The sequence below is a fragment of the Onychomys torridus genome, chromosome 19 (genome assembly GCF_903995425.1).
Source record: "Onychomys torridus chromosome 19, mOncTor1.1, whole genome shotgun sequence".
NCBI lineage: Eukaryota > Metazoa > Chordata > Mammalia > Rodentia > Cricetidae > Onychomys > Onychomys torridus.
In genome coordinates this window covers 920,711-938,561 of record NC_050461.1, presented here as the reverse complement: position 1 = coordinate 938,561, position 17,851 = coordinate 920,711, and the positions used below count along the sequence as shown (strand labels likewise).

General features: G+C 33.5%; 1 protein-coding gene across 3 annotated transcripts in view; it reads left to right on the top strand.

Moving 5' to 3' along the window:
• The window catches only part of Ascc3 (activating signal cointegrator 1 complex subunit 3), a 310,799-nt gene that overhangs the window by 165,852 nt on the left and 127,096 nt on the right, over positions 1-17,851 (top strand). For all 3 annotated transcript variants that reach the window (XM_036168670.1, XM_036168671.1, XM_036168672.1), the window contains 9 exons: positions 274-438; positions 2,576-2,662; positions 3,656-3,832; positions 5,568-5,793; positions 7,378-7,532; positions 9,829-9,927; positions 11,014-11,182; positions 13,769-13,989; positions 16,815-16,900. In XM_036168670.1, the coding sequence (XP_036024563.1) occupies positions 274-438; positions 2,576-2,662; positions 3,656-3,832; positions 5,568-5,793; positions 7,378-7,532; positions 9,829-9,927; positions 11,014-11,182; positions 13,769-13,989; positions 16,815-16,900 (1,385 nt within the window). The remainder of the gene's footprint in view (positions 1-273; positions 439-2,575; positions 2,663-3,655; positions 3,833-5,567; positions 5,794-7,377; positions 7,533-9,828; positions 9,928-11,013; positions 11,183-13,768; positions 13,990-16,814; positions 16,901-17,851) is intronic.

The window sequence follows — 17,851 nt, the reverse complement described above, 5'->3', positions numbered from 1 at the left end:
TTTCACAAAGCCAGAAGAAAGTTTTTGTAATAAAGAAATAACTATTTAAAGAGATAGATATGTTTAATCATTGCCAAATGTGTGTATTAATGAAAATGATATGCTAGACCTTTAATATGTATAGTTTTTATGTGCTTTTTTTAAAAAAAATAAACTTAATTGGATTTTAAACCCTCAAGAAAAAACATGTTAACTTTCATAACTAGGCATATGTGCTGACTTACTAAACTGTTTGATACTTCTATGTATACTGGTTCTATTTCTTTCCTATAGATGGACCCAACGTTAAGAAAACATCGAGAACAGCTAGTCATTGAAGTTGGACAAAAGCTGGATAAAGCTAAGATGATTCGTTTTGAAGAACGAACTGGTTATTTTTCCTCCACTGATTTGGGAAGAACTGCCAGCCACTACTATATTAAATACAACACCATTGAGGTATTATACTCAATGGAACAAATACAGCAGTATCTTCATTTTATATTCAAATAATTTGGTATATACTGATAATTCAAAATAACAAAAGCAGCTAATACAACAAAATATATTTATACTAACTCAATAATATCCTTAGTATTGACAAGATACAAATAAGATTTTAAATGTCTTTGGCCCTTTGCTAAACCAATCAATGAATTTCTAAATCATGTAGAGCATATTGCCGATTCCTAAAGGATGAATGCTGCAGTAAGTTAAGTGGGAAATGTTAGTTTAATGATTTTTTAATAAAGAGTAAAAAAAAATTATTTACATCTTATTAAGAGCCAATGGATAGAGTTAAAGTAATAATTCACTAGGCCAAGCTGACTGTAAACAGCTTGGGGATTTTTGAAGGTTAATATTTTAAATATACAATTGCAAATTCTTGTCTTCTCTTACATTTTTTTTCTTTTGTTTTCCATTTGCTTGATTTTTAAGAATGGTTATGGATGTGGGAGTCTCATTTTGGGGGCCAGTCTGATCTCAGTTTCTAAGATCAAGTCCACCTCCACCTCCCAAGTGTTGACATGCACCAACATGGCTGGCTTACTGATTGCCTTTTGAGTTGATCCTGTGTCAGATGAAGTGCCACTTTAACAGTTGTGTTTTCTGAGTTTATCTGTATTCTCCTATGTATGTATGTGTGTCAGTACATATTAGGAAATAATAGTGATCACTCATGTGAGAAGACTTAAATTTGTTTTGTTTAATGGTCATGTTTTGAATTTTATATTTATTTTTTGTTTTCACACTTTTATAATATTTTAATGTAAAAAGAAATCATCCCAATTAGATTTCTTCAAATGCAGACACATTAATTTATATGAAATTTAGTTTTTATGCCTGTTTATTGTTTGCTTATAAATAGAACAGGTCATAGAAAATAATGTTAATGCGCTTACTAGATTGTCCCTATATTTCCTGAAATAAACCTTATGTTTGTATAATAGTCAGATATCTTTAAAACCTTTGACATATGTTATCTTACAACTGTGATCTGGTTTTCAACCCAATACCCAGCTTTTCACTCCTTCCATCATTGACTACCCATCTGCTCGTTTTCTCTATTGTACAACTTTTCTTGCATGTCCACTCATCAGCATACTGCTACCAAGCCAAGTCTTTATTTTTTATTACTTAATTTTTTTCATTTATTTTACACCCCAACCACAGCTTCCCCTTCCTCACTCCTCCCATTTCCTTCCCGCATCTCCCCTCTGCCATCCCCCAATCCACCCCTCTTCTACCTCTGTTCAGAAAGGGGCAGGCCTCCCATGCGTGCTAACAGAGCATGGTCTATCAAGTTGAGGTAGAACTGAGCTCTCCTCTCCTTGTATTAAGACTGGACAAGGCAACCCAGTATTAGGAACAGGTTCCCAAAAGTGAGTCAAAACTGTTAGGGATAGACCCCACACCCACTTCCAGGAGTCACACAAGTAGACAAAGACACACAACCATCACACATATGCAGAAGTTCTAGGTCTGCCCCATGCTTTCAGTCCATAGTCTGTGAACTCTCATGAGCGGGCCAGTTGCTTCTGTGGGTCCCCTTGTGATAACCTTGACCTTTCTGGCTCCTACAATCCTTCCTCCTCCTCCTCAACAGCATTCCCTGGGGTCATACCAGTCCAAGACGAGCCTTACACCCTCTTGGAGTTCTTCCAGAACTCTCTTCCTCCATCTTCATTGAGCATAACCTTTAACAGCTTTTCTCATCCCAGTTTCATTGATAAAAATGAATGAGAGTCACCAGATTACTGTTTTATATTAATTTCTCTGAATTTTACATGATGCATGATTAATTTAGTACCAGTGAATGATCCAGATAGGATTTCTGTATACCCAAGCCCAAATGATGTGATGAACGTGTTTTAGGCATGTAGTATAGATTTTGGTAATAATAGCCTTTATCATTTTGCTCTTACAGCTCTTCCTACTTTGATGATATCTATAAAGTGAGCATTTGGAATACAACAGATAGCTATATGGGCTTGGGCTCCATTTCTCTTAAGTGTGTGTAATTTACAGTAAGATGTGTAACTTACAACACTTCATTGGCCTTCTAATTTTAAATCAAATATATTTATTTTGACAGACATTTAATGAACTCTTTGATGCACACAAAACAGAAGGTGATATCTTTGCTATTGTCTCCAAAGCTGAAGAATTTGATCAAATAAAGGTAAGATTACTTGAGGTTTGAATTAAATGTATATGACATAAATATATCGATTTATCAAAACTTGTAATTAATTATAATTTCTCATATGAGTTAAACAGCATATTACATTTAGAATATCAATATATTAACAATGTCCATTTTCCTGAAATTATACTTTATATCATTTTTTGCTTTTGTTCCAAATCGGTACATTTGTAGATATTGTAATATTGAAACTATCAAATAAAGCTGGGGTAGTAGCACACCCTTTCGTCCTGGCATTTGGGAGACAAAGGAATTATGTGAGCCTGTTCTACATAGCAACTTCTAGGCCACCAGAGTTAGTTACACATTAAGACCCACAGAGAGGTGAAGAGGGAGGTAGGAAAGAGAAATTATTGAATAATAAAAGTGGATAGCCTTTGGACTACTAAAAGGTAAAGTTCATTGAGGAAAAGAAAATACCGGCATGATTTAGATTAAGATTTGAATATTTCTATGCTATCTATATTGTAATTTAATCTCATTAACAGTAAAAACTTTAATACTCTGAAATATGAAATAGTACTTTACAACTTTAAGGTATGAAGGTGTTATGCCTTATAAAAATATGTGACTATAATGAATGCATTTGAAGACAATCAAGTTTGCCCTAATCCAGTTGTACAGAGGTTTAACGCTGATCAAATTTAAAAAAAAAAAAAAAAAAAATGAAATCTCATCAATTGAAGGATAGTAAGGTCAGATGATTTAATTTTTAAGGCATAGCAAATTTTTATATGTCAATGGAAACTTTAATATTTGTTATGAATAATAAAATGTAATTTTTTAGCTTCAAGGTAGTTTCATATTATATTTTAAAACTACCTGTGGGAAAAGTAATGATTTCAGTACTACAGAAGTAAAATGTTGTCATATAAAGTAGAAGTTTGTACAAACATATAGTTTCATTTGAACTAGAAAATTTTCCTTAATTCAATCAAAGTATTAATATAAAAAGCTTACCTCTTCCAGGTCAGAGAAGAGGAAGTAGAGGAGCTAGATGCCTTGTTAAACAATTTCTGTGAACTCTCAGCTCCTGGAGGTGTGGAAAATAGTTACGGAAAAATAAACATCTTGCTTCAGACCTATATTAGCCGAGGAGAGATGGACAGTTTCTCCCTTATATCAGATTCTGCATATGTTGCCCAGGTAAGACTCTTAATCTTTTACCATTTTTGCTGATCTTTGGAGACTATTAGATTAGTCCATGATATACTGAGAATGCTGCCAACTGCCATTTTAATCTTAAGCCTGTTTCCAATCCTTTGTACATCTCGTGTATAATCTGTTCTCATAGATCAGGACTGGAAATCCATTTGGCTATAACAAATTTACTGTTAATTATAAATAAATGCATCTCATTCCCTATGTAGATCTCTCTTTTAAAATACATAATCTTGACTGCTTGGTAGCATACAACTTGGGTGGATCTCTGAGTTCAAGGCCAGCAGGGACTATATAGTGAGAAACAAACACACACACACACAAAAACACCAGTGATCTTTTCTACTAGTGATACTTAAAAGTTGAGAGCTAAAAGACAACTGTTTCCTACACTACAACTCATTTACTTTATAACTTTTAAAATTCTGGTAGAAAATGAAGTAAAACAAAATACCTTATTTTGTGCATTTGCTTTTTGCCTTTTAGATAGACATAGGTTATAAAACAAAATATATTCCTTTCCTTGTAAGTGTGCATTTATAATTTATTTTAGTAATGTCTCCCTTAAAGTAATACAAAATTGAAACTAAATCTGGTTTAGAATGTGTGAGATTTTTATTCTCTCTCTCTCACATACACATATTGAGACATGATCTCACTCTGCAGCTCTAGATGGCCTGAAAATTACTATGTAAACCAGTCTGGCCATAAAAATATTCACACAGATCCATTGCGTATGCCTCTGCCTTTCCTGTCCTCAGCACTAGGATTAAAGATGAGCACCAGCACTCCTGGCTTTTATGTTCTTAATTTCATTCACATTAACATAGAAAAAGAACATGTATGTGTTGCATGAATATTAATAGTCATGAGTATTCAAGAAGGCGTTCAAATAGCTGAAAATAGAAGATATTTAAAAACATGAACTCAGATATATTGATACACAGTTAGAATGAATATATTAATTTAATCATTTTAACTAATAAACCAGAGACCACTGAGCTTGCAATCTTAGTGTTAGAGTTCTTTCTCCCTGGTACTAAATAGATGCTGACACCAAATAGCTCTTTGATATTATTCAATTGTTCATTTTTCCAAGGCTTAGTTTGTCCAACCATAAAATCAAAATATTTCTATCAATAACATAGAGTTGCTGTGAAAGTAAATGAGTGCTCTATTTGTAAAGCTAGTTACAGTGTTTGCTTTATAGGAGACCATTGGAATGACCATTTAGTATTGGTCACTGCACTCACCAGTGTTTCCTTTGTCACCCTTCCCTCATTAATTTCTCTCCTGGCTGAAATGAAAATCTTCCTGAATTCTTACTTGAATTGCTTAAAAACTTAATCATTGCATAATATATTTAGGGATATCTCAATCTATTTCTTATATTGTAGGTACTTGAGCAGACTGTCAGCTACCTTGTTTGCCTTTTGTCTACCTATTTCATTCTTGCTTAGAAGGTATAAGGAAAGAGCTTACTAGGAATGTAGAAATATAGTGCCCTCTGAGAATTTAATAAATAACATGGACACAGTAGTAATGTGACTACTCTTATTCTAATTGAAGATAATTAAAATTATGTAAGGAAAGTTGCTGACCCCAATTCAAGTATGTAGCTTGATTTGCCCTTCTTCTGAGTCTAGTTGGAGTAATAAATTTACTGACATTTAAAAGCACATTGTTATCTAACTACCAGTCTTCCCCTTTTGTTCTTCAGAATGCAGCTAGAATTGTCCGTGCTCTCTTTGAAATTGCACTGAGGAAACGTTGGCCTACCATGACCTACAGGCTTCTGAATCTTAGTAAAGTCATCGACAAGAGACTCTGGGGTTGGGCTAGCCCTTTGAGACAATTTTCTGTGTTACCACCACACATTCTAACAAGATTAGAAGAAAAAAACCTCACTGTGGATAAGCTCAAAGACATGAGAAAGGATGAAATAGGTAAGAAAGAAGCAAAACTCTTTACATGTGTTTACCTATATACATAAAATACCTTGATTGATATATAAATTTGATGTATTTTCAAATTAAGATAATTTTTACAGTATTTATGACTATTATCTATTTTTGCTCATCTAAGCTAAATAAAAAGAATCTTCAAATTTTATCAAATTATTTGACTGAATTAGCAATTAAAATAGAGTCATATTATCAAGCTTTTAAACATAGAATCTTATCCATCAATGATGAGAATCAGTAGATGTTCATTAACAATTAAATCCAATATTTAATTAATTTGAGTAACTTTTATCATGTATATCAGCAATTTTACATTTTAAAATCGAGTGGTAGCTGGGGATATAGCTGAATAGTGAAGCACTAGCCTAGCAGGAATCCCCCTTCACTACCAAGGTAAAATAAGTAAGAATTTTGTAGACATTAAGCTTTGCAGTTCACCTCAGTTCGTTAGCCTTCTTAATTACACATATCTATGTATTTAAACCCAGTTGATATCACTCTGTACATAGAATTTGTGTTCTTTTTTCCACATAATATTGAAGAGTTCTTGATACATATATTTCTATGAAATTTAACCTTGTATTGTAAAACCTGTATTATAACTAGGAAATACTTTGCTACTGAATAGGATGGGTACTGCTCCTGCAGGGAGGCAGGCTGCAAATCACAAGGGGTGCTACTGTTGGGCTCCCACCATTATTGAAAGGCTAAGAATATTAATAATTATACTTATAGTTGAAGGATTTTTTTATAGTATGATAAAAGGAGAATATCAATAGAAAGAAGTTGTTGTTAAAAAGGGAACTTGAGAATATATAGTAAATGTATATTTTTTTAAATAAGAACTATCAACTTTAATTTCAGATTTGATCAAGGTTGAAGTATATTGATTTATTAATGTGTGCCCTTCAAAAATTTCTAAAAATAAAAATTCTAAGATAAAAGAAATCTTGATGATAGAAAATGTAATCTAGTTCTGCTTACTTAAACTAGTTAGTCACATGTGTAGTTAGTTGTATTTATTTGTAACAATATCTGACTTCTATATGTGTCTATTGTAGAATCTGATTATTTATGAAAATAAACATAAGTAGTTAATGTATTCTAATAGATTATAACTTATATTTTATCTTTATGTTTTCTAGAATGTCAGATGGATGAATGAATTGTGTCTCATTTTACTGAAATATTTCTATAAGTGTATAAAGTTCTAACACAGGCCATGAATAAATTAGTGACTATTTTCACAAAATGCTTCATAACTTCAATACTGTATCATAAACTAAGTTAGAAAGAAGTAGGTCTCTTTATAGTTGTTCAAATAGTATCAAGGCTCAGCAATTTTCAGAACCCGATTAAGACCTAAATAAACCCTGATACTTGTTTTCTAAGCTATGAATTGCTAATTCAAGTTAACTATTACAAAATATTCAAACATGCCAGGTCAAGAATGTCAGCTATTTTACATAGCATATCATAAAACAAGCAATAAAATCACCATCTCTGAAATCTCATTTACAAGTCAGATTCTATGGGGCACATTTTTTTTCTATGTGATACTTTCAGGTCATATTTTGCATCATGTGAATATTGGACTGAAGGTTAAACAGTGTGTTCATCAGATCCCTTCTGTTACAATGGAAGCTTCCATTCAGCCCATCACACGGACTGTCCTCCGAGTGTCACTGAATATCCACCCGGATTTCTCTTGGAGTGATCAGGTAGAACTGGAAACACCTAAATCCATGTTACGCGAAAGCATCTGTACTATAGGTTCCACCAAACCTCCTTATATCTATCCCAAAGGCATATAGAGAATCTTACTATATATATATATATGAGAGAGAGAGAGAGAGAGAGAGAGAGAGAGAGAGAGAGAGTCTTTATTGACAGCATTATAGTAGTAATTATTCTCATTTGTAAGAAAATATAGTATATTGATCTGTCATCAACCAATGAATCTTCCAGCATCTAATGAATTACACTTTCAGCATTAAACTATGTGTCAGTAGATTGTGCTCCCTAAGCTGAGCCACACTGGCTGTGTTCTTCCATGTTATCCATGTTATCATTTTTACCATCTCTACTTTGTCACTTTAGCTAGCCATTAATTTGATACTCTGTTTGCTGACAGAGACATTTTTAAGTCTTAGTGTCTGTGAAGTTACCATTCCCTTGTTTTCTTAAAAATTAGGCTACTAGGAAAAATGCTCTTCATTTTCTTCCTTGTCACCAGATTCTTTGATAGATTTTTTTCCTCAGTGACATTCAAAGTCTAGCATTGGCCATAATTAATAGGTTTTTCTTCTTTATGTCTCTGAGTATGTAGTACTTTTATATATAACTCATGTTCAAAATGTCTTTCATTAGTTCCTGTCATGCTTCTGTTTTTATTTTCATTCATTACTTCCTGCTTTAAAACCATATATTTTAAATTCTAACAGTAAGGTTAGGGCCGCAGCACTGTTGGTGGTATCTGTGGTCCTGAACGTTGTCCCTACCACCACATGAAATAGGTGTGCTGGCACATCCTGCAGTCTCAGCATCTGGAGGGAGCTCAGCATAGTGAGGTTCGGAACAGCCTGGGCTACTAAAAATTCTTTGAAGGCAAAATAGGAGTGAATTAATATTAAAGATCTACTCTGAATCATCTTGGTATTCTGTTAGCATTCTTTGAACTAATTAATGTGTTAGAAATTATAACTATAAAAGCAAGTCAGAATCTCTCTGCTGGGAAGAGGCCCTTGGGAGAAGATAAGTCACTCAGTAATTAATATACCTGTGCTTACCCCACATAGTCCCTGTAAGAACTGAGTTAAATATGAGTGAATGACTTTAATTAGCCATGTGTTGTAGAATCACCTATGTGCAATTGCTCTAAGGTGCTCAGACTTCTGAGTTCTAGAGTTTCCTAATCTCCAAATATGCATTAGTAATAATTACATTATTCTATTATAATAATATTCTCAGAATTTGTCTGAGGAACAAGTGATGGTAATATAATTTTACTTTAATATTCCTCTAAAGATAGAATTTTATACAAAATATAAAGGTTTAGTTAGCAATTAAAAATCATGTTTGAAATTTTATGCCTGTGTGAAATGGATAAAACTTTTACTGGTTCAGTTATCTTCTCTACTATCCATAGTAATCCTCTAGAGTTAACACTCTCAGGTAGAATGTTATGGTCTTTAAAATTGGAAAACTAAGCTTGCTTCCACTTGATGGAAGGAAGATAGTGTGATTTCCCGTGCAACAAAAGGTCCATAGGTAGAGTAGGTGCCTCCGAATGTTTAAGACTGCTAGTTAATCATGCTAACTGCTTCCAGGAATTTTTCACCTCTACTTTGCTGGCATTGTTGAGTACTTACCAAATGTTTCATACTTCCCTTTTCAAATTGAACTGTTAAACTGAGCAAGGAAACACATCCCTTCACCCTCAGCCTAGAACACAGATTTAGCCCAAATTTGTTGTGGACTTCTCCTTTACCTGTTGTCAGGAGAATTCCATGAACTGCTTATTTTCTGAAAACCAGAATTGGCCCAGGGGATGTGGCCACTTAGGTAAGAAACAAACATGGAGCAAGATTGGGCTTTGTAAGGGAGAAGGAACAAGCCTGAAAGGATAAACAAAATATGGCTTATTAATCTAGTGAAACATTATCTGATAATAATGAGTGAAGTACTGATACATACTGAGTCAGATTAAAAAGCCAGTCATAAAAGTCCTCAGAGTACAATACCATTTATATTAAATATTTAGAATAGGCAATCTATAGTGAACAATTATAGCTAGTTATACCTTTTTTTTCTGGAGGTAATGAAATGTTCTAAAATTAGATTGTGGCTGTAGTTGTGCAGCTTTGTAAATATGTTAAGTTGTCTTTCATACTTTAAATAAGCAAACTAATAGACACTATAATAGTGAAGTTGCTGAAGAGAGCAAGAGTTATAGAGTATATAAACTGCTTGTTCTGAATTGTGGTACTTAGAAGAACTGTAATACTACTTTTCTAGGTCCATGGAACAGTAGGGGAACCATGGTGGATTTGGGTAGAAGATCCTACAAATGACCATATTTATCACTCAGAGTACTTTTTAGCTCTTAAAAAACAGGTAAATACATATTTATATGGATCATCCCTTATTTTGCTGCCATGAAGAGAAAATATAAACTAACAATTTCTGCTGTTTATTTTCTTCCTAAATGATATTCCATTAAAGCTTAATTTATTATTATTCATGACTCTTTTAAAGGAAGACAGTGATTAAATGTATGGTATTGATAAATCAGTATGATGATTATTTGAGAATTTTAATTAAAATTTTGTTCCTGTGTTAAGTTATAGCTTCCAGGGTTGAGGAATATGTAATGTAGATGAAATAAGTAATCATTAGGTATTATATGCATACAATATAGTGAGAACATTGAATCACCTAGTGAAAATTCTTAGTAAGTTGCCAATAAAAGACTTAGTTCAGCCCTGAAATATACCTACAATTAGCTTTATACATATTGAGCAGGTTGTAAATTGTGTACTTAGGAATATTTACACATACATGTAACAGCAATGATGGAAAAAGAGGTCATGAATTTGAAAGAACACAGAAAGTATATGGGAAGGTTTGGAGGGAGAAAGAGGAGAGGTTAATCATATTATAATTATTACGTATTATCATTATAATCTCAAAAAGTAAATGAAATAATTTTTAGAAACTTAGCTTCTTGGCATGTCTTTATTGCCTTGCTTGTAGTTTTACTTTTTATCAAAGAGAAAAGGGAAGCTTCAAGCTGAAAAAATCTTTTGAGGGCATCGACTATGTTTTGTTGAATTTGTCTTTATATCAAATGTTTATTATAAGTAATTGTGGTATTTCTCTTATGGTCTTTATAGGAATAATGTTAATATTAGTATAGCAATTAGAATTTTTAAAATGGAGTTAAGTAAACAAATCAAAGTGATACGTGTAAATGCACACTAAATAGCACAAAATGTGTATAAACCTTACCTAAAAGTACGTTGGGTTCTTAAAGGAAATCACACAAGAGTTGCTAAATACCTAAGCATCTCACCTTCTTATAACCCAGTGTGCTTTATTATCAGTGTATCTTGTGTAGGTACTGCTTTCTTAACAATAGACTACTGTGACCTTTACAGCAATAGAAGACTCATATTTATTTGAGATTTTATTTCACACCAGGTTATTAATAAAGAAGCTCAACTTCTGGTATTCACAATCCCTATTTTTGAGCCTTTGCCCTCTCAGTACTACATTCGAGCAGTGTCTGATAGATGGCTAGGAGCTGAGGCTGTTTGCATTATCAACTTTCAACATCTGATTCTACCAGAGAGACATCCTCCCCATACAGGTAAAGTGATTTACTAATTTGAATCATTACTTCCCACTAAAGTACGTTATGTATGTTGAATAGAGTTTAATATAGTGCTGTGATTTTTTTTTAGTTTAAATAGCATTAAAGTAGGCCAGTTCAGATGGACTTTGAAAGGACGGCACTCCTTTTCTGCTGCTTCATCTCCATTTATATAGTTATTATAATTTCTTCATGTGTGCTTGCTTTCTCATTCAACTGTGTTTACTATGTATTCTTTGAAACATCTGAGATACGATTTGAAAGGTTTTAGATTTTCGATTCTGAGATCAGACATGGCAATATGTAGGCTAAATTATCATTATTCAGTTCTGAATTTTTCTTTCTCCCATTGATGTTCTTCAGTATCTAAAATGTTTTGATACTAAGGCTTTGTTTTATTCAGAAGGCAGTTTACAAATATCCACAGTAACTGTACTGCAAATAGCATAAAACCTTTATATCACCTCCCTCCCATAGTTTAGCTTTATGGCAACTAGTAGTACACATACTGAATGGTTTCCCATTGTTGCATTTTTAAAATTCCGTTTTAGATTTTCATAAGGTGAACAAATGCCTTATGTTGGTTGATAAAAACTAGAAATGTGTATTAATGACTGTTTATGATGATAATTTCAAGTGCCCCATGAAATCTATTTCAAAATTTTCCTGAGGCTTTTAAAGTAATCAATGCATTATTTTTCTTCTCTTTGAGAATAAATAATTAAGGAGTATTGATTTCCAGAGATTCCTAATTTATTTATTAGACAATTAAAAAACTTAATTTTCTTTTTTGTATAATTATTCAAGAAGAAAACTTTCACAATTAAATGCTACTTATGGCTTTTTAATTAACTCACTATATAATCCTGTAGAAAGTGAAAAAAAAGTTTAATATGACTAATCTTTACCATTTTGGTCAAATTTTTACCTTATTCATTACATTTGTGTACCTCAAGAGTCTTTATACTGCAGTCAGTTCCTCTTTGATTTTTTTGACAAAAGAGAATAATTCATCAAAACAAAAAGATAGAGATATGAAAAATAAATAAATTTAAAAAAGAAAAAAGAAGGGGAGGGAAAAAAGAAGGGGGAGGGAAAAATATAGAGATATGATAGTATCAGTATCATAATCTGCTCACTGGTGAACTTTCTGACATTTGCTTGTTTCACTGTCGTTGTATATACAATCCAGAATTTTATAATAAAATATGTAAAATGTGTGGTGTTTTATTTAAAATACATATTTTGATATCAGTAGGTTTCTTTAACTAATGTGCTTAATTTTATAGTATATGATCATTATATTCTAATGCTCAGTTATTTCACAATTAAGCAACCAAGCAGATAGCAGCATAATACCTTATTCTGACTACATTTTCAAAACCAAAAATTTGCCATCGTGATTATCTCAATTGATAATCAAAGTGTATAAGATAATTCACTGATCCCAGGGTATATTTGGCTCAGTGTCCATGTAAGCACATCGTTGAATTTAAATTAATCAAACAAAGTCATTGAAGTGTTTACATTGAACATTGGTAATAATTGCCCACTTAACATGCAAAATGATTGATTTTCTACTCTTCCTAAAAACATATCTGTGCCCTATTTGACATTGCAAACTCTGAGTTCCTTCCACTCTCCCTACTTGATTTAGAGTTTTACAAAATGAATGACAGAAAACACATAGCTAACCATGCAGTAGAACGAAGCAGTAGGAAAGGATTAACTCTTTTACATTAAAGTAGACCTTTTAATAAGAAAATTAACCATATGCTGCATTTTGAAACCATATAGTGAAGATCTACTTCAGAGTATGGTCTTCTTGCTGAACTTTTAAATTGAACATAATTTAAACTTCATCTTTATAACAGTCTTGACAGTGATACCATAGTGTTTTAACTCGTAGATTTCTGGAAATGGGAAAATATAAAGTCTTGATAAATAGGGGTATGTATTAATAGGTGCAACTTTCTCTCTAAATTGTTCTAATTTCCAGTTCCTTAGGTCTCTAGTCCACATGATGAAAAGGACTGATCTACTTTCTTTGAAGGTTTCTTGCGATGGGTTTTGCTCTTTCCCAATATTCGCTGCAGTACAATTTTCTTAAATTCCCATTAGCTGTGGCAGTCCTTTGCTCGGCTGCTCTGCCTGGCCAGTGTGTAACACATCAAAATTCATGTGTTGGTAAATGTTACAGTACTGAAGTTTGTAGGTGGTAATTTGCTTTGTTTATGCATTAAGGAAGGTCTAGTTTTGTTCTGTAACTTGAATGCTCTCACGAACTTGGATATCTAAGTTTTTATTCCACTTGGTAGAGAAAGACCCAGATGCTTTTTCATAGGAACCTTCCAGAAGAGCATTCATCATGTTACTATGATGTGAGAATGGGTAAAAAGATGTCACTCGTGTGTAAGAATTAAGGATTACTTTAATTATTTGAAATACAATTTCCAGTGCTGTGCATAGTTTTGTTTTATCTATCTGTCTATCTGTCTGTCTGTCTGTCTGTCTATCTATCTATCTATCTATCTATCTATCTATCTATGGTGATTTTATAGCAGTGCCTATCATGTTTTTCAGAATTGTTGGACCTTCAGCCTTTACCAGTCACAGCTTTGGGGTGCAAAGCATATGAAGCTCTATATAACTTCAGCCACTTCAACCCAGTACAGACACAAATATTCCACACACTGTATCACACAGACTGTAATGTCCTGCTTGGAGCCCCCACTGGATCAGGAAAGACGGTTGCAGCTGAATTAGCCATTTTCAGAGTCTTCAACAAGTATCCCACTTCAAAGGTCAGTTTAAAGATTCGTGTGTTTACAGTCAGTCTAAAAAGATAGTTCTTAGTCTCCGCAAATAAAAAGTTCTAAATATACTGTCAGGACCCAGAGAGATTGTTTACTGGCAGAAATTTTCCAAAGGGAACACATCAGCATTAGAATAATTTCTTTGACCAAAATAATAATAATAATAATAATAATTTACCTCAAATTTAGAGCCCTCTAATTGAATCTTTCCCTTGTTATATCTACAACTCATTGGTAGGCTTGTAATAAGATACCTGGTTTACAGCCATGTTCGTAAGATACACAGCAACCTACAATCAAATCCTCTGGCTATGAAGGAAGTGCTGCTACTTTAATAATTTGACTATATAAAGGGAATAAGAGTTATTCTACATTGTTCTAAATGCTATGGTATTCTTAATTTCCCCCCGATATTTCTTTATTTTTAATAAACAATGTGTAATTGAGGTATACAATATGGTATTTTAATGTGCATATGCATTATGAAGTGATTACTGCTATCAAGATGATTTACATATCCATCATTTCAAATAGTCGCTGTGTGGTAAAACACTTCATATCTAATCTTAGGAAATTTTGAAGTTTTATCTCTATTTTCCAGGCTATCATTAGGTCTTCAGAATTTATTTATTCTACATAAGTAAAACATATAACTTTGAACAGTACCTCCCCATTCTCTTAATCCTATCCCTCATAACCTTCATTTTCTGCTTCCATGAAGGCAGCTATGTGAAACTAGAAAAATAGAGAAGAAAAGGTGGGGGGGTGTAGAAATTCCTTGACACTGATCTTGTCAGTCAGTTCTATTCTTTTGGAGATAGATATGTATATGTATATATATATATATATATATATGTCTTTAGAGTTTTCTTGTTTTGTTTTGTGTTTTTGAGACTGTTTATTACAGTACTGTTTATCAGCAAGTCAGCAGACAACTTGATGGTACCATAATGCACTTTCAAGTAAATAATGGTACACATGCAAAGCTACACGTTTCTCTGTGTAGCTTTGGAGTCTGTCCTGGAACTCACTTTGTAGATCAGAATGGCCTCGAACTCTCAGACATCTGCCTGTCTCTGCCTCCCAAGTGCTGGGATTATAGGCATGTGCCACCACCACCCGGCTAGGGTTTTCTTTAAATCATGTGAATCAGAAATATTGGACTTCCTATTTGGATGGTTTTGTGATTAAGTGCCTTTTCTTTATTGCTTATCTTTACTGTCCTATTTTTCAATATGTTAGGTGGTTATTCACCGATAAAGAACACATTGCACACTAGAACAGCTCAACTAAATTGCAAGATGTTGAAAATGAAGATTTGGGACATATCATACTTTGTTTTTTTGTTTGTTTTGTTTTGTGTTTAGATTATCAAAGACAAGTTTGTGGTATTTTTCAAAAAATAAAACAGCTGAAATGTATAACTAGCATCAATTTGCACTAAACTTATACAGCTAGTTTCTCTGGATACTAGATGTAAAACAAAGATGACTAGACTGCTACACAACTCCAGGGAGGCTACCTAGAAAATGGGACCCTAGGAAAGACCCAAGGATCACCCAATGACAGAGAAATGGATGAGATCTACATGAACAACCTGGATGACAGTGGGAGTAATGAAGGGCAAGATTCGAGGGAAAGAGAGCTTAGGGGAGCAAGAGATCCCAGCTGGATCAAGAACAGAAAGGGAGAACAAGGAATAACAGACCATGATAAATGATGACCACATGAGAACAGGAATAGGCAGAGTGCTGGAGAGGTCCCCAAAAATCCACAATGATACATCCTCTGTAGACTGCTGGCAATGGTCGAGAGAAAGCCTGATCTGACCTAGTCTGGTGATCAGATGACTAAACACCCTAACTGTCGTGCTGGAAGTCTCATCCAATAACTGATGGAAGTGGATGCAGAGATCCTCAGCCAGGCCCCAGGTGGAGCTTCAGGTGTCCAACTGTCGAAAGAGGAGGGTCTGCAAGAGCGTGAATTGTTGAATCCAAGATTGCAAAAAGCACAGGGACAAATAGCCAAACAAATGGAAGCACATGAATTATGAACCAAAGGCTGTGGAGCCCCCAGCTGGATCAGGCCCTCTGGATAAGTGAGACAATTGAATAGCTTGATCTGCTTGGGAGGCATCCAGGCAATGGGACCCAGACATGTCCTTAGTGCATGAGCTGGCTGTTTGAAACCTTGGGCTTACACAGGGACACTTTGCTCAGTCTGGAAGGAGGTGACAGGACCTGCTTGTACTGAATCCACCAGGTTGAAATGAATCCCCAGGGGAGTCTTGGCCCTGGAGGACATGGGAATGGAGGGGAGAGGCTCGGGGGAAGGTGGGGGGGGGGGCAGGAGGGGAGAGAACAGGGGAACCCATGGCTGATGTATAAAATTTAAAACACATAATAATAATAAAAAAAAAAAAACTTCAAAATTAATGACTGTCCTCAGTATTCTATGAACTCATGTAAATTCTATACAAAATACAGGAAAACTTTTTTGTCATTAGAACTCTATTCTTAAATAATTGTTGGCTTACATTATGTTAAACTATAGTGTCATTCATAAAACATCTGATTTTTTAAATACTCAAAAAATGTGTCCTTTGGTTTTTTGATAGGATGTTTATGATATCTAGTTCTCTTATTTTGTATAAATATGAAGTTAATTGTGTTCCCTTCATTGATTTTAACAGTGTAATGTTCATTGTTAAAGCGATCTTTAAATCCACATTGTTCTAATTTGACAAATTTTGTAATTCTTATTTACAGGTGCTATTATTTTCATGAGTCCTTTTGTCTCTGTTCCCTTTTTAGGCAGTATATATTGCACCCCTGAAAGCTCTAGTGCGTGAAAGGATGGATGACTGGAAAATTAGAATAGAAGAAAAACTTGGTAAAAAGTAAGTTCTTACTTTGATTCAAAATAGACTTTGAATAGTGTAAGTAACCAAAAGATTTAAAAGTTACATAAAACTACTTGATATTTTCTGTTGATTTTCATATTCTTTTATTTAAAAGTTTACCATTCCTAGAATTATATCAATATCCTAATTATTAAGTATGAAAATGTAATCATTTTAGTTACCTAATATGAATACTCTCATTTGACATGATACCTTTTCCAAAATATCTTTATTCCAAAAATTTATCTCTTTTCTTTTATATAATTGAGAATAATTTCTAGAAACTACTTTCAAAGCATTCCTCATATAACTTACTCAATGAAAAAAGTAGATCTTTGAAGAAAATTATTTTTTTGTTAATTTAGTATTTGACAAGACTGTTTATTACAGTACTGTTTATCAGCAAGAGTGCAGACAACTTGATGGTACCATAATGCACTTCCAAGTAAATAATGGTACACATGCAAAATGCAAATTTTGTGTATCTCAACAAAAGAATAATTGCTATGTACCGAATGAAACTCTACAGGGATTGGGAATAAAAGAGAAAGGGAGAAGCAAGCTGTCCTACCTCTTCTCTGAAGCAGAGGCTGGATGACTGGACTGTTAATGATCATTAACTATAAATTCCTTCAGCCCTGGGTGTATTCCATATTCCATATAGTATGTAAAATGCAAAACTCAAAACATTAAAGAAATAAATAGATGCTTTGGGAACAAGCCTTTCCTATTTGTTCTTTTTTCTCAGTCTGAATCTAGATGTACAAGTTTTGTCTAGTAATTACTAAGAATGTGAAACTTACCTCTAGATTTGCCTATATGTTTTGTATCTCTTCTATGCTTTCATGGGTAACTTCTCTTTTCTTTGTGAATCTGAGACCCCCTGAGAAAGGTGGCATTTAGTTACTCCTCTGATCTTATTTATATCCCAGTGTGTTTGAGGTTTTC